This window comes from Malaclemys terrapin, chromosome 4 (genome assembly GCF_027887155.1).
Source record: "Malaclemys terrapin pileata isolate rMalTer1 chromosome 4, rMalTer1.hap1, whole genome shotgun sequence".
Classification (NCBI taxonomy): domain Eukaryota; kingdom Metazoa; phylum Chordata; order Testudines; family Emydidae; genus Malaclemys; species Malaclemys terrapin.
In genome coordinates, this window is record NC_071508.1 from 113,386,041 (window position 1) to 113,409,434 (window position 23,394).

At 49.4% G+C, this 23,394-nt stretch overlaps 1 protein-coding gene across 2 annotated transcripts in view; it reads left to right on the top strand.

The window, feature by feature from the left end:
- The window catches only part of ADCK1 (aarF domain containing kinase 1), a 129,955-nt gene extending 110,018 nt beyond the window's left edge, over positions 1–19,937 (top strand). For both annotated transcript variants that reach the window (XM_054024700.1, XM_054024701.1), the window contains 4 exons: positions 10,278–10,427; positions 10,779–10,976; positions 17,324–17,517; positions 18,880–19,937. In XM_054024700.1, the coding sequence (XP_053880675.1) occupies positions 10,278–10,427; positions 10,779–10,976; positions 17,324–17,517; positions 18,880–19,051 (714 nt within the window). In that variant the 3' untranslated portion in view covers positions 19,052–19,937. The remainder of the gene's footprint in view (positions 1–10,277; positions 10,428–10,778; positions 10,977–17,323; positions 17,518–18,879) is intronic.
- Positions 19,938–23,394: the final 3,457 nt, after the last annotated feature.

The window sequence follows — 23,394 nt, forward strand, 5'->3', positions numbered from 1 at the left end:
CAGCCAGCTCTAGTCACGGAAACATAATTAGGAAACATCTCAGCATGGTTAACCCTGAGATCCAGCCTTGCCTGTTGGGCTGATCTCTGTGGTGGGTGCCTGTTCCTCAGCTCCCAAGCCGCTCTGTGAGAGAAACTCCTTTCAGAGTGAGCTCAATGCTGGTGAGTGGTGCCAAATTGACATCCTAGATTGAAGGCCTCTTTGCCCCCCTTGGGCAAGTGCAGCATGGGTAGCAGGAGGGAAAGCGGCTTCCACTGCTCTGAAGCAACTCCTAGGGAGGAGCAGGGAGTTCACGTTCCATGACCAGTTCAGTGTTTGGCCTCACTGCTGAGGCTAGTAACTTAGAGAGCCAATGCCTGACTTGAACTGGCAAACTGGCAACCTAGAGGTCTGGCACTTAAAAACAGTAGTGAAAGGTACTTTAAAAACACCATAGACCGAGAGAGAGTGGACAGCTCCATATCCTATTATCCCTTGACCCCTCTGATCCGCCCTACTCCTTGCCTTTGCCCTGAGGCTGTACTGGAATTGGTAACCTAGAAGAACAAGGGTCTATATTTCATGCCCAGCCCCCTGAAGCAGCCACTTGGTGACTTTTCTGAAAGTCTGGGGTCAACCCTCTCCCTCCCTGCCTGCTGCTGGAGCCCCCATATCTTGTATTCTCAGGGTCTGGCCAGCATAGAAGAGCTCCTGCTGCAGAAGAGTGAGTCAACAAGGAGCTCTATTGACATTTTGGAGGTGGAGATTGTCATGACACAAGTAGGGGTAACCTTTAGAAAGATGTGACCAACTACTAGCTGGATTTTGGCCTGCTCCCAGACAAGGCCTAGCCAGTCATTCAGAGGTGCCTTCTCCCATCCTTTGAGGAGATGTGTCTTATGCAGCTCTCTTCCCCCTGAGATAAAGTCCTTGCACAAAGCCTGGTGATAGGAGAATGTCAGAAGCAGAGATGAGTCTGATCCACAGCATTCTGATCTAGATCGTAACATTCCCCAAATCTTGAGGCGTTTGGATCTGGAGTTTGGCTTTGACCCATTAGAAATAGGGGCCCAGAGCAACATTTGGATCCACATTTGGAAGCTTCTCCGAGTTTTACGGAGGTGGGTCCTCCTCAGCTCTGGAAGCCTGGAGAGTCAGTGCAAGTTGAGCCCCCTAAAGTCCATCTGCTTATCTGACTTCCATCATAGAATATCAAGGTTGGAAGGGATCTCAGGAGGTCATCTAGTCCAACCCCCTGCTCAAAGCAGGACCAATCCCCAGACAGATTTTTGCCCACAATCCCTAAATGGCCCGCTCAAGGATTTAACTCACAACCCTGGGTTTAGCAGGCCAATGCTCAAACCACTGAGCTATCCTTCCCCCCCTAACAGCTTGGGGCTGCAAAGTTGTCTGGGAAAGCCCTGGGGAGGGGAGTGGAGCAGGCATTCTTGTCAGCTTTCTAGGGTTTCCTGCTCCCGATCAGACTGGAATCTCCACAAGCATAGCCTTTCTCTGGGGCATTTTGGTGTCCGGATGTGACAGAATAATGTAAAGACTAAGCTAACTGCACGTTTTCCAATTCACAAAAGCTTTCGGTGGTATGGAGGGGTTCATTCGGAGCCTTGTTGGAAATTCGAGCTGGCTCTTATTCCAGCTATCGTATTTACGCCATTGGGAAAGCTGCGTTACCACATCTCAGTGCGCTGGTGCCATGTTGAGATGAAACCTCCCAGCATGCTGGCTTTGTGCCAGCCCCAAAGATATTGTCGTAATGTTTCCAGTGGTTGGTTTTAAAAAAGGTCTGCTCTGCGGGGTGCAAAAACCTTTGGGCTATTGTCTGCCTGGTCAGTCTGTGCAGTTACTGCAGCTCTGTGCTTGGATGGGGTATTTACGCAGGCCGTCTCGGTTCCCGTAGACACCACTTAGCTGCTCACTTACACACGTGCAGTTTTAAAAAAACGATTAACTCTTTTATTAATTGTCAACAAAACAACAGTACGGAGCTGCGGGTAAAATCTCTCTCTCAGGCACGCTTCTTCCCTACCGTTTTTAACTGGGTGGGGGGAGAGGAGCCCTCAGCAAGCAGGATTTCTCTCATGCGGTAACGCAGACTTGAAGAGCAAGCTGAGCCTCTCTCCTCTAAATGGAAAGGATCCCTGAGGTGAAAGCTCCCTTCAAACCAGGTTACTGACATTTACTTAATGCCGTCTGTAGCGGGATTATCATTAAAGCTGCCCAAAAGCACATTAATCTCTCTGGAGCCGTCCGAGCGCTGGACTGTAATGGCATTTAATCAGAGAAGGCTTTGATTTCTAAAGACAAGTGCAAACACTGAAATATCTGCCTGTGGAACAGTTACCTATTCATGTGCAAGCACAGCCGAGGAGGAGAACGCAGCTGGGATATTAACAGTGGGAGGGGAGCGTGGGTCTCAGAGAAATTAGTTGGCTGTAATCTAGAGGCAAGGAAGGGTGTGTGGGGATAAGACCTGGATCTTTTTGGAAATGGACTCTCTCTGTTTCAGGAGATCAGAGCATTTGTGGGCCAGGACGGGGGAGAGCAAACAGGGATCCAGGATCTTATGGCATGTTTGCTGCAGGAAAGTAAAGAAGAATGAGGCTGTTCAGAGTACATCCTTCTAAAGAACCCCTTCCCTGATGGAACAGGTGCCACCATGCTGAACCCACTCAAACATGAATTGACTCACTTAAAGAGACTTGTCCCCATAAAACTCACAGTCCTTCTTATTCGAACCTTTCTGTTCGGGCTTCTCCTGTTTATCCCAACGGAGGTTCTGTCACCTGTCTCACCCAGAGAGCCCTTGGTCGGCAGATTGTGCAAGCTGTGTGTGTTGTAAATGAACATACATCTCACAGGTTGAGCTGTAGCTGGTGTATCTAACTAGCACAGCTCAACTGTCCAATTGTAGATTCCACTGAGAGATTCACAACTTGTAGTTTGTGCTGTGTCGATTAGTTACACAAGCCATCCAGTCGGGGAACAGAAATGGTACTGTGTGCCTCCTGCCTGGAGACTGCGAATGTTACAAATAACATTCAGTCGATATATTTTATATTAATCAAAAGTAAAATCAAACCACCAAGGGACCTAAGCTGAGTAACTGCAGGCACCTGTTGCTATAATCCTTGTTCTTTGCCGCTGCATCCCCTTCTTGTTGTTTGCTATCTCCACTCACTGAACCATCTGAAATGGTAAGCTCTTCAGGGGTGGGACCGGGTCTTCCTCTTTGTTTTGTAAAGTGTCTGGCACTCTCTGAGTGCTGAGAAATACGTACTGTGAAACATTCTCTTGAGGTGGGATACCTCACTGTACACAGTACCAATGTAAGGCCTATGCATCGCTTATATGCAAGTTGGATTTCTGTGGTGCACTTGGCTAGCCCCCTGCATAGAAGTGGAGCCCTCCGTTGTGTATACCAAAGCTGGAACCTCTCATTTCTCGAGCATTTGTGCTCATAATGCTGGAGTGTTTGCAGAAAGGGAGCACAGAAAAGAATGCTGAAGAGATCAGCTGCTCTTGCTGCTTATACCTCACCCTTCAGTTTGGGGAGCAGTTTCCTTAGAGATGGTTTTAATTTGCCCCTGTTAAAGCTTAGTGCAAAAAGTGCCAGACACTAGTAAGGAGAGATCGAGAGAGCTGCTACTGGCAATACAGGCTCCTGAGTAGTACAAAGACACGCAGCAAATGGTTAAAACAGAGATGAGGGCTGTTCAGACTGTAAGTCAATCTCAAGCATCAACATCAATCAGTTCCCAAGGAGTCTTGGAGACGCATTTTACATTAAATCCAAAGAAATATACTCCATATACTCACTTTCCATATAGGGGAAAGCGAGCCCTGACTCCATTTCAGATGTTACAAAGTTACAACACAAATGTATACAATAAATAAATAACACTTCTGTGCCCTTCCGTACCCACTCCATAGCACTTTGCAGATTCTAATAAGTTTAATCTTGCAACTCCCCGGGGAGGTGATTAATATCATTCTCCCCATTATTCTGATGGGGAAACTGAGGCACGGAGAGGGAAAATGATTTTCTCACAACCACACAGTGAGGCAGAGCTGGGAATAGAACCCAGGAGTCCTGAATACATCTATATCTTAACTGCGTCCTTCTTCCCTAAATGTTATCTCAGCATGACACAGTGTGCAATGATAATGTTGTACTACACAAAGATGCTGTGTCTTGATTTTAACAGTTCAGTGTTGGAGAGGAAAGCTCAAGACCTATGGCCTCTCATTCCAAACCCTCACTGAGGACCATTTCAGAGCCATAAGTGCTTTACGTCTCCAATGCCCTTCCCTAATTTCACACCCGTTTAACTGGGTCTCTGCAATGGCAGGATTTTTTTAAAAAATGACCAAAAAAGCAACACACTCACAAATCCAATTAACCTTCGATTAAGGTTCCAGAATCGATGCTATTCTTTTGGCCTGAGGAGGTAATATTGAGCCCTGAGAAATGAGCTGCACAACGACCTTTACTTTTAATGAGATCAATAGAAGTTAGTGTCGCCATCTCTTAAAATAATTAGCAAATATTACAGATGAATTAGGGCAAACAGCTAGTATCCGCTCCTGATCTAAAGAGACAGGAACAAATGGAGGAGAGATAGGAAAGGACACTGCCCTATCAGCCAGCACCCCCGGGATCCTTCTGTGACAGCAATGAGTTCAGCTCACCAATGCACACATCACAGGTTCTATAAGCATGTCCGGATCTGTACTCAAGTCACGGCAGGATGGAAGGATGCAGTAAGAATCAGCACTCACTTGAATCTTCAGCTGATTCCTAAGACAGGGAGAGTGAAAGTAATCTGGTTCTCTGGATCTTGTTGATTTCCCCCAGTGTTACTGTAGGGCGACACATGAGCAATGCAACTGTGCAAGCTGGCTTGCTAATGTAGAGTTGCTCTGAAACTCAGAGTGCACATGCTGTTTTATTATTGACAGGTTTCTTACGAACATTAGACTGTGCACAATGGTATGCTATTCCAGGAACCTCACTTAGGATGGGCTATGCATTTTTTTGTTTTTATAGAGTTTTTTTCTGATGAAGGCTCAGCTGGACACACTGGCTTGTTATTGCAGGGTTGCACATGACTCATAGAATCATAGACTTTAAGGTCAGAAGGGACCATTATGATTGTCTAGTCTGACCTCCTACACAACGCAGGCCACAGACTCTCACCCACCCACTCCTGTATCAAACCTGTAACCTATGTCTGAGTTACTGAAGTCCTCAAATCGTGGTTTAAAGACTTTAAGGTGCAGAGAATCCTCCACTAAGTGACCCGTGCCCCATGCTGCAGAGGAAGGTGACAAACCCCCAGGGCCTCTGCCAATGTGCCCTGGAGGAAAATTCCTTCCCGACCCCAAATATGGCGATCAGCTAAACCCTGAGCATGTGGGCAAGACTCACCAGCCAGCACCCAGGAAAGAATTCTCTGTAGTAACTCAGATCCCACCCCATCTAACATCCCATCACAGGCCATTGGGCATATTTACTGATAATAGTCAAAGATCAATTAATTGCCAAAATTAGGCTATCCCATCATACCATCCCCTCCATAAACTTATCAAGCTTAATCTTGAAGCCAGATATATCTTTTACCTCCTGCCGCTCCCCTTGGAAGGCTGTGCCCAGCTGTTGTTGTAGGGTAGCTCGGGACTTCTAGGAAGGGTGATTTGTTATTGTGTGTTTGCTCATGTGTTCTAGGGTCATCGCCATATCATATATGCTGAGAGAAGTTCATAAACTTAGCAAATGCAAGGGGGTAAAAGTCAAAGTCTGGCATGTATCTATTGCTAGAGTGTGTCACAGCCTGCAACAGCATGTTCCTCCATGATGCGCTTAACAGCAGGCTCTACAGATCTGGTTCCTTCCCCTTCTCCACCTCCTATCTGCTGATCTCTTCAGCTAGACTCTTCCCAGTGACTCACCCCTCTCCCCCGTGAAGTGGCAAGGTCGTGTTGAAACTGTGTTCTTTGCACAGCATGGGGCTGTAGTGATGTCACATATTATTGTGGTGGCATCGTGCTGTTTGTGTTGTGCCGTGGTGATGCTACGCTACCACTTGTTGGCTACTGCCAGCGTGTTCCAATGCAACATGGGCACCTGAATTGAATTGGATTTATTCAGTAACACATCCTGCAAATGTCTCTTGAACAGCACAGGGCAAAGCCATTGGGATAGGGGCAAATCTTGCACCCTTCTGATTTATCAGACCCAGCTCCCTCTGCTGACAAGCATATGAATTTTCCCCTTATATTTATCCAGACTAGGCCCTTTCTTAGTTACACCCCATTCCTCCTAGTTACACCCCTTGTTCCCCCTGAGGCTCTGCTTACAGTACGACTTTTGTTGGTATAACTTATGTCGCTTGGGGGTGTGAGGAAAATAGCCTCCGGATCGCCATAAGTTACACCAAGAGAAGCGCCGGTGTGGGCAGTGTTATGTCGGCAGGAGAGCTTCACCCGCCGACATAGTTACTGCCACTCGTTGGGGGTGGTTTAATTATGTCAATGGGAGAAATCTCTCCGATCGGCATAGAGTGGCTACACGAGAGATCTTACAGCAGTGCAGCTGCATTGGTACAGCTGTGCCGCTGTAAGCTCGCTAGGGTAGACCTGGCCTCAGTAGCTCTTCTCCCTCCTCAGTGTTCACACCCATCAGATGTTTGTAGACTGTTATCGTATCCCTTCTCTTTCATCCCTTAGCCAAGCTAAACATCGTTAGCTCTGTTAATCTTTCCTCCAAAGTGTATCCCTCCTGCCCCCTAATCATTTACCCTGCTGTTCTCTGAATTCCTTCCAGTTTGTCTACATCTTTCGGTTAATAAGGTGCCCAGAAGTGAATGCAGGATTCCAGGCATGGCCACATTATTATTATTTATTATTGTATTATTGTATCACAGCAACATCTAAAGACCCTGGTGCTGATTGGGGTCTCACTATGCTGGATGCTGTGACCTCTCTGTGTCATGATGCCATGCCTGGGCTGTGCTTCCATAGATCATGGCAAACTCCTATCTAATTTGTTGTCCACCATTACCCCTATGGTTGGACTCTCTCAGCCTCGCTACTTGCCAGATTTCTCCCTCCCAGTGAGTAGCAGGTTCTCAGGGGCTATTTTCCCATATCTGTTAGCTGCCTTCTTCCAAGGTGAATCTCATTTTATTCCCTGTTATTTACCTGGCTGCTGGGTCAGTGTGGAAGGGATAAGGTCAGCAGTGATAAGGGTGGGACACCTTAGCCAGGGCTGGCAGCACTGGAGTGTCTGAGGGGGTAGGTTGCAGCTTCCTCCAATTGATTTTTCAAGTGGTGGTTTTTTGTTTTATTTTTTAAAGAATTATATGCAGTGAATTGATCATGAATATTCCAGAATCAGGCTCTGTTGCATACTGGTGATTGGTCAGGTAAATACTATGCTGTTATTTGTGTTCCCTGAGTGGATGAGCGTTCAAGCACTCGGCACAGACTGTGATGCTCTGGGACTCCCTTTCTGTGAATGATCGATCGTGCCAGTAAAGGTTGGTCATGGGGATGTTAGTGGAAAGTGAGGAAAAAAGAGGCAACTGTGGCCAAACAAGTGAATTCCCTTTGAAATTCCAGCCACATTCACTGGAAGTAGTTTGCATTAATAGTCACAGACTCACAGTCATGTACGTATGCTTATTGAACAACACACACACGGACATGCAGCGCATGCTCCCCGTGACGCACATGCGCACGCACACAGACACATTACATACATCCTATCACTTGCTCCAGAGCCCATGGAGATTCCAGTTCTAGGGCCTAGCTGCAGCAAGGCCTCCATGCAACTAGCTGGGTGGCCTGAGGCCCAGGTGCTTGAGCGTGCAGGGCAGGAAGAGGGGTGACGTGCTATGCAGTTGCCAGCTCAGCTGGTCTCACACTCCAGCTTGACACTCTGTCAGGGCAAAGGCTTCTCTAGAGCAGGCTCAGGGAACGGCTCTGATGCGCCACATTGGCTGCCCAGGGCTGCACTGAGGGGAGAAGGTAGAGTTGAGAGTTACAGGGACAGGAGGAGGGTCAGGGGATCTCCTTATGGAATCCTAGTCTACTCACATAGTAGGTCCTCACAGCACTTGAAGAGGAAGGCAGAGCATAGGACATGGGTGTTCAGGATGGGAATTCACATGAGGGCAGCAGTCGGTTGGGGCTCCTGCCCTTCTCACTTACACCCTTTTTCTGTCTCACTCCCTGCATTGTACTAGCACTTGGGTGGGAATTTGAGCCCTGGGCCCTGACCTATAGGGCTACCCAACTATTCCAGCTCTGGGCCCTCATGCACAGCTTTGCCGATGCCTGTCAATCCTGACCTGCAGTAACCCTGGCTATTCCAAACCTCCAAAATCTACAAAGTTTGGTCTGAGACAGCGAAATTCAGTTCACTTTGGACCCAAGACAGAATTTGAACCCAGCTATCCTGAATTGAAAAGCTGATTCTGTAATCTAGGTGAAGCCGGATCCATTCCAGCTGGTCTGTGAACCCAGTGTAGGTTCTTTCCCATCATCTAAACTAATTAACAGATTAAGAAGGACCTTCTGTGCTGCCTTTCCCTGATCTTTGTGCAGTTATTAGCGGGCTCTTTTAACACACCACAGCACGTTGTACTTTGATCCCACCAGCTTTTATAAGCTAAACAGGTTTGATCTGGATCAGTGCTTGGATCACTCTAAGTATCACCTAGTTGTTGCTGTGGGTTGTGTTGGTGATTCAGGTGGTGCTCTCTTCCTTCAATCAATACTTGTAATAATGCCCCATGTGTAGTTAGGGGTCAGTACTGGCTCCACTTCCTTACCATGGTGATAGGGGAGCTGTGCTGCTGAAGATGTTGTCGATTCCTGACCACTGGGAGTCATTCAGGCACTTTCCATAGGAATTAGGGTCTTAATGAATTCCAAATTCCAGTTTGGGTAGCATTCTGATCCTCCAATGTCATCCTGCAGAGTCAACAAAATATGGGGATCTTTGTTTCTTGTCCTAATGTAACACTGCACAGCGTAGCTCTGAGGCTGGCAGACAGCTGCCTCGTCCCATCCCAGAGGCGGATGCATTTCAGTGGTTGGCAAAGTGATCCCTGCAAAGCACTGTGTGATGTTTATTTGCGCAGAGGTGTTTGGCATTTGAATCCCTGTTGCTCCTTTGTTGGGATCCCTTTCCCCTTTCAGTGAGGCTGCCTGCGGAGAGAGGGTTTAGCATGCTGGTTACACTGCATTGAGCAGGGGGAGCGGTAGGAATCATTTATAATTATTTTCTTTTAATTGCCTGTTTGGTGCCCTGCTGGGGGGTTCTTTGGAACTTTCCGGGGGGGGGGGCGGGGAGAGCAGCTGTGAGGCTGGGGTTGGGGTATGTGTTACTGAGGGCTGCGCGAGTGCACGGGGCGGAGGGGCGGCTGGCGCTGCTCCTGCCCCAGCGAGACACTGGGCTTGGGGGCTGTTTACTTACTCCCAGGAGGCTTTGAACTGTGATACAATCACCCTGCGATAAGGCAGCCACGGCATGGGGGGGACATGGCCGTGACAGGATGATTTAAACAGCCTCTTGCTGTCGCTTCATCTTCCCAGACATCATAAATCAGATTAGCACTGGATTGAGGAGGGGGTGGGAGGAGGATTGAGCAATGTAGGGAGGGAGACACTCCCTTTATAGAAACCAGCCACAGTCTCTCCCAGGCAGACCCCATCCAGAGCGACAGATACTGCCCTGTCTGCCTCAGATGTGCACCCTGGATCTGCCCCATCCATCCCCAGACAGATGCTCCTCCCCTGTATCTGTCCCTTGATGCCCACTTCTGCCCTGACAGATGCCCCAGTCAGACACCTTCACCATGGCTGCTCCAACATATACCCCCTTATCTGCCCCTGTGTCTTTCCTCTCCACTAATGGGTGCCCCTGTTTCTACCCAGATGGATGCCAGCCTTTGTGCCAATTCCCTCCAGTTATGCCATAGACGAACACTTTACACCTGTCCCCACAACCCCCTCCATGTTTGCCCCGTGGATGGACACTCCCATATTTCTGAATGCCCCAGGCCATCAGACCCCAGGGTATGTGCCAGCACCTCCTCTCCCTGTAATCATCAGACCCCAGGGTACATGCCAGGAGCTGGCTCCTCACTGTTCCCTGTAGTCATCAGTCCCTGGCATACATGATGCGGGCAGACTCTCCTCTCCCTGTAGTTGATAGACCGTGGAGTAGTTGGTAGCCCCGTCCCGTGCTGTGACTGCCTCCTGTCTCCTTTCAGATCTCTCGCAATCTGGGGAAGATGTACAGTGAAATGATCTTTGTGAACGGCTTCGTACACTGTGACCCGCACCCGGGCAACGTGCTCGTGAGGAAGTGCCCAGCCACTGGCAAGGCCCACATTATATTGCTGGACCATGGGCTCTACCAGGTATGTGAGTATGGAGGGTGCTGGGAGCCATCAGGCTGATGCTGTGCACTGTCTCTGGGGAGGTGTCACTCATGCCTGTGTGCTTCAGGCCAGAATTGAGCTGAGAGCCTCCTATCTCATCCAGCCAGTCATAGCCCTGGTGAATTAAAGAGGCACCCCAGGCTTGCAGATCCCCCCTGTGGATTTTTCCTATAGCACTTACCACCCTTCAATGGGATTTTATGCCTGGAAGCTTGAAATATCAGACATGGAGGTGGTTAAAGGCGCCTGCTGGTTGGGATAGGTTTTCCCCCTCCCTGCCCTGGTGCTGTTGATTGATTTCCTTTGGGGAACATGGCCCTCTCTCCCCAGGTCCTGACAGAGAAGTTCCGCTTGGACTATTGCCGGCTCTGGCAGTCCCTGATCAAGGCTGATATGAAGAGGGTGCAGAAGTACAGCCGACGGCTAGGGGCAGGTGACCTGTACCCACTCTTCGCATGCATGCTCACTGCCAGGTCCTGGGACTCTGTCAACAGGGGCATCGACCGGTCACCGGTCACAGCCAATGAGGTACGGCCTGTTTGCGCTCCGTGTTCCTGTGGTGTCTTTCTCCATTATAATCACCTAGTTCATTGACATTAATATTAATGGCTGCCCTGGCAGGCCTATCGAGAGGCTGCATTGAGAGATGGACTAAAGGTGGTCTGGAATCCCTTTGCTATACACTTTTAACTGCTGAATTTAGTCTCCTCGTCTCTCACACGCACTCATCACAGGTCAGTTAAATTTCCCATAAGATTTTCTTGGTTAAATAAATTACCAGCTCTGGTAGAGGAAACCTTTGTAAATTTTCCTGAGTGCAGCTGTGCAGGGAGCACACTGAGCTGGGTAAGGGGCAGAGGAGACATCGGAGCTCAGTGGGGGAGGATAATACATATTAGTGTTAATTGCTAGTCATGTGAATGACCATCAGCACTGATGCATGCTCATCAAAAATCCTTGGAAATGACAGAGGTTGTTTAGTACAGGAGGTAAGTCAAGGTTGCTTAAGTGCAAATCCCATCAACCCAATCATGAAAAATCTAGAAAATCACCAGTTAAATTCTTCCTCATCCTACTGTCCATGTGTCACGAGTCCTTCTATACCCATGTACATCTGTCTACCACTCACAGCACCCACCTTCATCACACTAATGAACAAATGGGCAACCATGTTGTTTGTAGAGGTAAGCAGGCAGGGGTATGGCAGTAACAGGTGGGCCAGTGTTTGTGGGGGGAAGCATGTCTCACATGGCTTATTTTAATGTGGGTGTAAGAAGTTTGTGTTATTGTAGTGACAAAGTGTGTGGGGAGGGCAGGGGTAAAGGACAAAATGAGTTGGCTTTGTATTGCTTGGTAAATGGTGTCTGTGCAGATGTAATATGCAGATAAGAATTCATAAAGAAGGGTTAAAATGGGCTGTTGTGAAATTATGTGGTGGAAATTCCTCACTCTTTGTGGGTTGGTGCTTGATTTTTGTGGCCAGAGTTAAGGTTTGCTCTGATGGGTCACAAATATCATACAGCTCCCCTCTGGCATCGGCAGGTGAGTTTACATTTAAGGGGAAGGTAGCTCCTTTCTTTTGGTTTTGGGGTGAAACTGAGAGGTTAATAGCAGCAGCGAGAACCAGACATTGTGGCGGTAGGTACCATGTAACATACAGCTCTGATGATGCTTCTAAATCCTGTCTTGCAGCACCCTCTGCTTCTCCAGATCTGCTGGCACACCAGAGGCCTTATCTTGTGCACCATCTGCTATTCCAGACTTTGTCCTTGTCAGAAAACACCAGCTTGATGACATAATGTGGTTGTTTTGTGATGGGGACAAATACCCTTACTTAGCACTAGACTGAGATGTATCAGACTTATTTAATTGTGATCTGTGTGGGATCCACATCCAGGGGGATTGACAATGTAGTAAGCATGCTGGGGGAAGGGAGAATGAATAGTACTTATCCTGTGAAATGTGTGCCCATTCCCACACCGGCTTCTTCCATTGAGCAGCGGTACTCAACCCCCACTCAGCCCCAGGCCCTGCCACACTCCACCCCTTCCCCCAAGGCCCCACCCCAGCCCTGCCTCTTCCCACCCCTGCTCCGCCCCGCCCCTCCTCTTCTTACCCAGTCCGACCTCCTCTCCCGAGCACGCCACGTCCCTGCTTCTCCCCCTCCCCCCAGCTCCTCCTGCACGCCGTGGAACAGCTGATCACGGTGGGCCGGAGGTGCTGGCAAGGAGGGGGAGGAGTTGATCAGAGGGCCACCGGAAGGTGGGAGGTGCTGGGGGAGAAGCGGGGAGCTGGCTGCCAGTGGGTGCTAAGCACCCACAAATTTTTTTCCATGGGCGCTCCAGTCCTGGAGCACCCACGAAGTTGGCGCCTATGCCCACCGTTCCACCAAATCAAACGTGGGAATTGCTCACCACCATGCCCCAAAACACCCATGTTTCTATCCAGGCTCTGAAGAGATGACATTACCCTATTTCGAGGTTCAAGATTCCACTTGCCATTTTAACTTGTTGCTAGGAAACCCAATGAATATCCCGGTCCATGCTCAAATCCCCAGATTTCCCTGGAAGCAAAAGTTAAAAATACAATTGTAATAATCTCATATACAATTATGTGATCTTTGAATTTCTGCTCTCTCTGGAACTGCCATCTCCTGAGGTGTTGAGTCCTACAGATTGTCAACTGGCATAAGCACATGCCCTTATTGAATATGTTTCAAATTATCCAGTAACATTAAGCCTAAAAGGAAGGGTTTTTTTGCAGTATAGTTAACCTGTGGAACTACTTGCTACATAATATAAACTAGGCAAATACAACTTAGATGGAGCTACTATAAGGTGGGTGCATAACTGGCTGGTTATTAATGGTTCCCAATTCTGCTGGAAAAGTATAACAAGTGAGGTTCCACAGGGGTCTGTTTTGGGACCGGCTCTGTTCAATATCTTCATCAATGACTTAGATATTGGCATAGAAAGTACGCTTATTAAGTTTGCAGATGATACCAAACTGGGAGGGATTGCAACTGCTTTGGAAGATAGGGTCATAATTCAAAATTATCTGGACATATTGGAGAAATGGTCTGAGGTAAACAGGATGAAGTTTAATAAAGACAAATGCAAAGTGCTCCACTTAGGAAGGAACAATCAGTTTCACACATACAGAATGGGAAGAGACTGTCTAGGAAGGAGTATGGCAGAAAGGGATCTACGGGTTATAGTGGACCACAAGCTAAATATGAGTCAATAGTGTGATGCTGTTGCAAAAAAAGCAAACATGATTCTGGGATGCATTAACAGGTGTGTAGTGAGCAAGACACGAGAAGTCATTCTTCCGCTCTACTCTGCGCTGGTTAGGCCTCAACTGGAGTATTGTGTCCAGTTCTGGGCACCGCATTTCAAGAAAGATGTGGAGAAATTGGAGAGGGTCCAGAGAAAAGCAACAAGAATGATTAAAGATCTAGAGAACATGACCTATGAAGGAAGGCTGAAATAATTAGGTTTGTTTAGTTTGGAAAAGAGAAGACTGAGAGGGGACATGATAGCAGTTTTCAGGTATCTAAAAGGGTATCATAAGGAGGAGGGAGAAAACTTGTTCATCTTAGCCTCTAAGGATAGAACAAGAAGCAATGGGCTTAAATTGCAGCAAGGGAGGTTTAGGTTGGACATTAGGAAAAAGTTCCAAACTGTCGGGGTGGTAAAACACTGGAATAAACTGCCTAGGGAGGTTGTGGAATCTCCATCTCTGGAAATATTTAAGAGTAGGTTAGATAAATGTCTATCCAGGATGGTCTAGACAGTATTTGGTCCTGCCATGAGGGCAGGGGACTGGACTCGATGACCTCTCAAGGTCCCTTCCAGTCCTAGAATCTATGAATCTATGAGGCAAAGATGTTAAGAATAACAAACAAACAAAAAAGGATTAGATATTTTGTATAAGAGGGAATATCCTCTTCAGTGATGGTAGCTGGGATAAATTGATGAGGAACCTTATGCTTCAGGGCATAAGTTGGGGTCAGGAAGGAATTTCACCCCAGGGGATAATGTTAAACATTTAGGTGCACTGAGAGTTATTAAGCTGCCTTCTGAAGTATTTGGCATTGGTCACTGTCAGAGACAGGACACCAGATTAGATGGATCATTGTCTGAACAAAGCAGCAGCAGATAAGGTACTGGATGAAGTACACAACTGGTCTGATTGTTGGAGGTGCACACCAGACTTATGTGAACCATAGGCCTATTATGGTTCTGCAGGTCTTATGTGCACGATAAAAGGGTCTCAAAACCAGTACAGGGAAAATGTACAGCCCCAGTCAAACCCACTGTGGAGGAGAAATTCTTTTATAACTGTCCGTTTCCCCTTCCCCCTCCAACCATAATCCTGATTCTATATAAGAATCTGTTTCTGGTGCATTCTGCATGTGACATTCTGGATTCTGAACCCTTCAAATGCTCCACTGACCTTTTTCTGGATCTTCTGGTTCATGCCACAGCTGCTGGAGGATGCAGGGAAAGTCCATGTGTGTGATGATCCATTACACCGCCCTAGATTCATTGGGATTCTTGTTGAGTAGGACTGACAGCTCTAGCAAGAGCCAGGAGAGTGTGGGCAGGCAGTGGACAAGCTTCACCCCCAACGGCTCAGACATGCATCTCATTTCTGATCTGCAGCACCTCCTGCAACTCCAGTCCTAAGCTCCCACACATGCAGCTCTGCCAGTGCACCTCTAGGCTCACCCTGCTATCTCAGTCCAGGCCCCGCTTTTCCAAGGAGGGAATATTCAGATGAGGTTGATCCCTGTTATGGGGTTGGTTTGTTTTTGGAGGGAGATCCCATCTCTGGTAGCTCAGAACTCCCCCAAAGAGTTTGGCTGTAGGCGAACACCAGGATTCATCGCAAGGCTTCTCTTTCCCAGGACGTTCCTCATATGACTGTCAGAGACATCAGGGACAGTTGCCTCTTGGGCAGGGTGTTTGGGCTGGAGTCAGGAACACTGGGAGCCCTTTTCTCATGCCAGGCGTTGGGCACCATCTGTTCAGTACTAGAGCCAGACAGGACTCAGTTTTCCTGTACTGCAAAAAGAATTCAAAACTTCTTCCTGTTCCGCATTGAGACAGAGCCCTTTAGTGAAAAAAGCACACGCAGAGAACAGCAGCCAATTGCCCAGTGGTTAGGGCACTCATTGGAGATGTGGGAAACCCAACTTCCAATTCCTGCTCTTTCTGACTGGAACCCAGCTCTCCTGCCTCCAAGGTGAGTGCTCTAAGCCTCAGGCGTGTGGCTGTCCTGGGGTGGGGTTGTCTATCTCTCTCTCTGCCCAGAGAGTCCCTCCCAGACACGAGAACCTGTCTCAACTCAAGTTAGTGAAAACTGGCCCTTTCCTGTGGAAAAAAAAGAAAAAGGTCCATTGAAAAATTCCTGACCAGCACAATTCAGAACCCTGTTATTACTTAGCCAGTACATCACAAATTCCTAGCTAGAGCAGGAAGGTAAAATGCTGGGCTGGGCGGCCACCTGACATATTTTGCAGGTGTGGGGAATCTTCCCCAAACACCCACTTAAGTCCTGCTTGGTGCCTGCAGCACTCTCCCGCTGCAGGCAGTGTTTTTGGCTGTGGGCAGGTGTGGTGAAGCTTGGGTTGAAGTCAGCAGGGGCCATGATGAACGGCCATGATGAACTATATACAGGCCTGGGTGCTCTAGGGTCCAAGAGGAGAGACACTTCTGATGGTAGCAAGTCCCTTTGGCCTTGGCTACACTTGCAGCTGTACAGCGCTGTGAGGTAAACCTGTATTCGTACAGCTGAGTAGGGAAAAGCGCTGCAGTCTCTCCACACTGACAACTGCCAGCGCAGTGACGTGGCCACACTTGCAACATTTGCAGCTGTGTTGGGAGCGGTGCATTATGGGCAGCTATCCCAGCATTCATGTGGCTGCAACGCGCTTTTCAAAACGGGGGGGGGGGGGGTGTGGATTGTGACAGGGAGTGTTGGGGGAGAGAGAGTGCTTTCTGGAGCGTGTCAGCTCTCTATTTTGCAAGTTCCGAACTCCTGGCCCCCTGCTCATTCATTTACTCACTCAAAGCAAGCTGCAAACTGTTTGCTTTTCTCTGTGGTATGAACTTTGAAACCGGCACTTCCGCATTCCTGCAGCCGGTCACAACAATGGAGAGGATTGGCCACTTGACAAGGTTATCAGCACAGCGCTGCAAGCGTTTACACTCACACCCGTGAGTTGTAGCCACTCCGCTGCAGCTGTTATTCCTCTCGGAGATGTGGAGTACCTGCAGCAGTGTACCCAGGGAGATACAGCGCTGAAAGTGCCCTGCCAGTGTGGATGGGGAGTGAGTTACAGCGCTGGGGGAGGCTTTACAGCGCTGTAACTCGCAAGTGTAGCCAAGGCCTTTGACTCTGAAAGGCTCCTAACCCCGTATGGGGAAATCTCCGTATCACGATGTGACTCGCTGTGCAGACGGGGGTGGGAGTGGGGAATAGAGCATTGAGAACCCTGCAGCAGCAACTTGCCCAGCTGCTGGGGCACAGAGTCACTGAGCAACCCCCTATGGCTGACCCGGGAGCTCCAGCCAGCTGCAGGCTGGGAAGCTGCTTGAAGGCAGCAAATGGGAGTGAATTGCGAAGTCGGTCAGGACAGACTCAGTCAGGCTCTCGTGGGTGAGATTGGCTCCCCACCTGTTCTGTTTGCTCTGCCCCAGTCGCCTATGCAGACAGGGCCCATTAGCTGCTGGAACAGAGACGCAATCTCCTCAGCAGCCGCTTCCTGCAGTCTGCCCTGCAGAAGCAGCAGGACATAGACTCCGAGGCCTCTGTTAACATCTCTCTCCTCTCTCCCCACCATTCCCCTCTGCTCTGATGGTGCTCAGGACGTGGAGATCCGGACCAATGCTGCTGCTTACCTACCTCAGATCAACAAGCTCCTCAACAATGTGCCCCGCCAGATGCTGCTGCTGCTGAAGACCAATGATCTGCTAAGGGGGATTGAGTCAGCCCTACACACACGGGCCAGTGCCAGCTCCTTCCTCAACATGTCTCGCTGCTGCATTAGAGCCGTCGCCACGTGAGTCCCTGTGTCTCTGAGACAGGAGCCCCAACCCCCACTGGGCTCCTCCTGTCTCTTGTCCCCTAGTCAGAGTCTGCAGAGATGGTGGCTCTGGAACTTCTAAAACTGCCCTGTCTTACCTGAACCTTTCCCCTCATTAGCATGTCTGTCAAGGCCCTGCCCCCTTTTTTCTTTCTCAATCTCATCTTCTTTCTCCCCCATCCTACCCCAGCCCCTCACCCCCGGGTCTCCATAGGGAATAAGCTCTCAGCAGGAACTTGGAGCCAGACAGAACTGGGAACAGGGTGGGAGCTGGGAACAGTGGGGATTTTGTACTAAATTTTTGATTCTGGGATCATAATTTCCCCCAGATCTGATTAATGTCCCCACCAGAAACAGCTGATGGAAAAAGAACCCAAACTTCACAGCTGCCTGTCTCACAGCATGGCCTTGTGGTTAGGGGGTGTGGCTCCTAGGTTCTATCCCTGGTTCTGACTTTGACTTGCTCTTTGATTGGCGGCCAGTCACCTCATTTTTCTGTGCCTCAGTTTCCTCATCTGTCCAGTAGGGATAACAATTCTGTGTCTGCCTCATGAGGGCATCGTGAGGCTCCATTAACTTGTGTAACTGGAGAGAGGCCCAGTACTATGTTTACAAGAGCCAGGAGAGTCAGGAATGCCCAGTTCTATTCCTGGCCCTGCCACTGACCTATTGTGTGACTTCAGGCAAATTGCTTAACTTCTCAGTGCTGCATGTTCCCCAGCACTGTTGAGAGCCTTAGATGAGAGGTCCTGGAGCAGTGCAGTGTTAGCAGTGATGGTTCTCTATAAGGACCAGTCGAATGTTGTGTTGTTTAGGGATCTGATTACATAAACACAAACCATGTGGTGAGTGCTTATCATTAACTATTATTATTGATAATTATAGTTAGCACCTGGATAGCCCCCTGCAATGTCAAACACTCTGACTAATGGAATAATGTCCCTGGGAGGGGGGAAGGGAAGTGCTATCGCCCCACTGTCCAGATGGGTAGATTGAGGCATAGAACAGGGAAGGCCAAGACAAGTCAGCACCAGCTGTGGAAGCAGAAACCTGAAGTTCTGAACTCCTGATCTCAAGCTCATTGAACTTGCACAGCCTTTCTCCTCTCTCCCATTTTTGCTGGGCGGGACCGTTCCTCTCTGGGGAACATTTAATCCAGGAAACCCTGACCTACCAGCCAACTGGGATCCCTCAGAGGTGGGGATCCTGACTGATAATTGGCACCTGAGGGTGGGGGGTAGGGGGACTCCTGGTCTTCAAGATCTAAGATCCAAGATTTACCCTGCTGCTGGGCTGTGTCCTGGGAGATTAATGCAGCTGTTTCTCTCCCTTGCCCAGGTATCAGAGGAGCAAGTCTCACTCCCTGTACAGAAAGGCCAAGATCTCTCTCTTAGAAGCTCTGAGCCTGTGGCAGATCAACTTATATGAACTCTTCCTGCGGCTGAAGGGGTCCCGGCTGGGGAACTGGGTCATTGCTTTCCTGAGCCGGATGCACCATTCTCCGTACTGACAGGAACTGGTGGGAGAAGCCTGGGCAATTATTGCTCGCCTCCATTCTCCGCAGCACACTTGCCTTCCTGACCATTCCTGTCCGTACTCCACAAAGGCTATTGAGACGCTTTTCTTGTAACGCATGGTGCCGGCCTTGGCTGTCAGAGCATAAGCTTCTCTATAGCAGAGAGGGAGGGGAGAGCAGGGGCTCTGGGAGTCAGGACTCCTGAGTTCTATTTTAGCAATGAGAGAGGTGGGAGTATGATCTAGTGGGCAGGGCAGGTGGCCTGGGAGTCTCTCTGTTCCCAACTCTGGGAAGTACCATTATGGAAACATCCTGTAGACTTGAATAGGAAAGGAGAACTTTTTCTAGCCCCTACCCCTTTTAAACCATCCTATGGCATTTAAGAGAAATGCATCCCTGCCTTAGAATTCTCCAGGATGGTTCAAACCCCCTAGAGAGGAAATCATTCCTTATGGAATCCAATAGGGTTTTCAGTAGTTTGTACAAAATCCTATTGGTTTAATGCCTGTGAAATCGACAGGAATTTTCTCTAAGGGGAGAATGATCTAGTAGCAGGGGACTGTGAGCCAGGACTCCTGGGTACTATTCCCAGCTCTGAGAGGGAATGGAAACTAATGGTGAGAGCAAGGGTCTGGAAGCCAGGATTTTTCTGGGTTCTGTTCCCAGCTCTGCTATGGAGTCACTGTGTCATTCTGGGCAAGTGCTTTCCTTTCCTCAGTTTCCCCATGTGTAACATGGAGGTAATGCTACAAACCCTCCTGAACGGCTCAGGGAGCAGGTGCTGTGGAATCTCATCTGAGAACTCACATCTTGTGGCTGGTGATGTATGTGCACTGTACTGTACTGTCACACAGGAAAATAAATAGGGTGTCATGTTGGAGTCCTGCACGGGAGAAGTGCATGGCTACCCACCCCTTTCACCCCAGCCCCAGTTTTAGTTTTCCCCTTCCCTGAGCATGACTTGTCACTCTGTGCTGTTAGTCCCTTACAAACCCAATCAACCGCTGCTCCGTTCTCTCCACGACCTCTCCCCCGTCTGACGGATGTGGTCCAGCTCAAGGTCAGCTGCTGTTGAGTCAGGCATGCGTTGCCGTGGGGGTGATGGCGCCTGCCTGGATGACTCACCACTCTTACCCCACACATTCACACACAGCTAGTTCCCCCTCCGGCCCCCCAGCCACGGGAACATGCTGCCAGAGCCAGCACTGCCATAGCATTAAACGTGGAGCGGCTCGGCTCAGAACTGCTTGTGATGTTGTGCAGCTCCTGGCTCAAATGGAAACCTGTCACTTGCTCGGTGTATGGGCCTGATCGCTCTGAGCCCACAACCAGGACACAAGCCCCAGAAAGCCTTGTGCAGAAGCCTCACTTCTGCCACGTGTCGCCAGGCTCTCCTCCCACATGTCTGCTCTCTGTGGAGCTTCCTGAAAACAGAAGTGATGGACAGAGGCTCAGTGTGGTCAGACTTGTGGGGTCCTCCCCATACTGTGAGCACAGGCTGAAGAGGGGATGCTGGGAAACAAACTGCACATGGGGTCATGGAAAGGGATGGGCCTGTCAGGCCACCCCATGGACCATCTCTGCAAGGGGTGCCTACCCCACTGGGCACAAAGGGGTGTGTTTCAGAAGCTTGCACTGTCAACAGGTTTGACTGAGAGAGGTTCTTGTCAGCACGGGAGAGCAAGGCCTGGGGAGGGGCTGCTTGTGAAAGAGAATGGCTTCCTGGTTGGTATCACTCTGAAAGCCCAGCCATGGAGCATGTTTGTACACATGAGAGGGAATGCGTGTATGACTGCTGGGGAGTGTCAACCTGTGACACAGGGCGTGTGGAAATCTGTCACTGGGTGAGGGAGAGAACGTATGCAAGTCGAAAGCATACCCAGGGAGTGCGTGTGATTGTGTCTGTGATTGTGAAAGTATCTGTGAATATTGTGCATGTGCATCTGGCTGGTTACTACAAAGATGTTTGTTAGATGCAGTGTGTCTGGTAGGTTAAATTGCAAATGCTGGAGAGAGAGAGAGAGTGTGTGTGTGTTTCTTACCAACTGCAATCTTAATCTCAACCCATCCCTCACATCCAGGCCAACCCCCCTGCCTGTTCTCATTAGCCTGTCAGGTGGTAACTAGGTTGCCTAGGGTCATAGCTGACGGGAGGAGCAGGAACAAGATGCTGAGCTCACCCTACGTGTGTAAGGAGAACCAGTTAGAGCAAGAAGCCTTGTCAAACCTTTCCCCACCATTCTAGCCCAGTTCAGAGATGCACCCAGGCCAAACCTCTGAAAGGTCTGGGTTTCACTGTCACTTGAATTCTCCTGCAAACTAGCCTATGATAATTTTAGTGATGGGAGCCTGAGTCAGCAAGGAACTATGGAAGCCCTTGGCAATCGATCCTGCAGCCCTTACGTGAGAGAGTCTTGCTCACGCAAATAGTCTCACTGAGGTCCATGCAATTACTTATGTGATTGCAGCTTGTTGGACAGACCAGCTGGGTTATGAAGAAATAGCTGTGGGCCTATCCTACTCCCTTCCCTTGCAAGGAACTGAAAATCACACAGTGAAGTCTAGTGAAACCTGTGCTTGTGGTGACCTATTGAACAGGGCATGTTCTAGTAGCCCCTGCAGCTCCTTCACACTAACCGTTCTAAACACACCCATCTCAGTAACGTCTGGGCTCCACCTGTGAGGTGTAGGTCAGCTTCAGTCCCCCCATTTTCCAGAAGGCGAGCGGATTCTGTGAGATGGTAAAACTTCCCCAAAGTCATAGCTGACATTTGTAGCAGAAGATGGGACCACACCCCATGCTCTACATATACCAATCCTGTGCCTTCACCACACCAGTATCCATCCTCTCCGCTGCTAATGGCATGCCTGAGCAGCCCCTGCTATAAAGGCCAAAGAGAACCAGCAGCCCTTTCAGGTGTCGTTACTGACAGGTTGTGGTCAGCAAAGAGCAGGTTCTGTTTCATGGAGCTTTGCCTATTGCCACCCCTCCCTACTGAGCAGGGAGAGTAGCTGCTTTTTAGCAAGGGTTGTAGGGCAAGGCCTCAGCAGCGTGGTTTTCATCCAGCCCTTCTCATCAAACTGAAGGAGAGCTTTGCCAGAGAAGGGTGTGAACCGAAAGCTCAGGGGCCAGCCCTGTGATGTTCCTCTGCTGTCTGTGTCTCTGCTTAAAGCTCTCACACCTAAACCTGCAAAAATGGCTTTCAAAGGGGCCTCCTTCTTGTTGTCCTGATTTGTGGCTGTTGGGTGGTGGCAGCTCTGCCTCCCCTTTCTGTGGTCTGGAATGATCTCTTATCCTCCCCAGAAAAAACAGCCTCCCTCCCCGCAGCAGGCCTCCATGCAGTTTCCCTCTCTGGGTTATATTTCAAGGGAACCGACATTTCTTTTTGATAGTTCCTTATTTCTGTCCTAGCTCCCTCTGCTGGCTCTATGGCAGCACAACACAACCCAAGGCCAGAGGCAATGTATGCACCCGGCTAGGGTCCTGTGTGCTGCAGGGACTAACCTATGCCTGGAAGTGGACTCCAGAGTCTGGTACTACTTTATAGGGACGCTTACTGGGGCACTGAAGTTTGATCTGGAGCCAAACAGGAGCAATGTGACTGTGATGGGTCTGTCCCACCTCCTATAATATTAAATGCCGTCCTATATTTCTATAGGACCTCCTATCTTAGTGATTATCAAAGCCCTTTACAAACTGCATGCTGTAGCGACAGGCAGGCAGCGGCAGCACCAGCACACCAAGCACGTGCCTGGGGCGGTAAGCCACGGGGGGCGCCCTGCTGGTCTCTGCGAGGGAGGCTGTCAGGCAGTCTTTGGCAGCTTGCCTGCGGGAGGTCTGCCGATCCTGCGGATTCGGCGGCAATTCGGCGGTGGGTACGAAGGCAGCCTGCCTGCCGTGTTTGGGGTGGCAAAACAGCTAGAACCGCCCCTGGCGATAGGAATCATTTCATCCACACTGAAATCTAGCCACCTCTGGGGTGGAGTGAGGCAGCTGTTTAACAACTCCACCACACAGCCTGAGAGTATAGGACATGAAGTGAAACAGAATCCCATATCCAGCTGAAATAGCACAGAGAATCCAGGAAGGAAGAAAAACATTTATGGAGAGAGAATTTAGCCAAGTTTTAACCAAGTGTTCCGTGTAGCACAACTGCCCCAGCACCATGAGGGAGGCGGGGGTATTGGGGTCAGTGCTCTTTCAGCCCTCATCACCACCTCAGGCCACTCCCAGCAATGGAACCACTCAATAGCACCAATCCCCCCCAATATCACCAACCCCCCCACCCTCAAACAGAACCCCCAATATCAGTGCACCCCATCATCGTCCCCCCAAA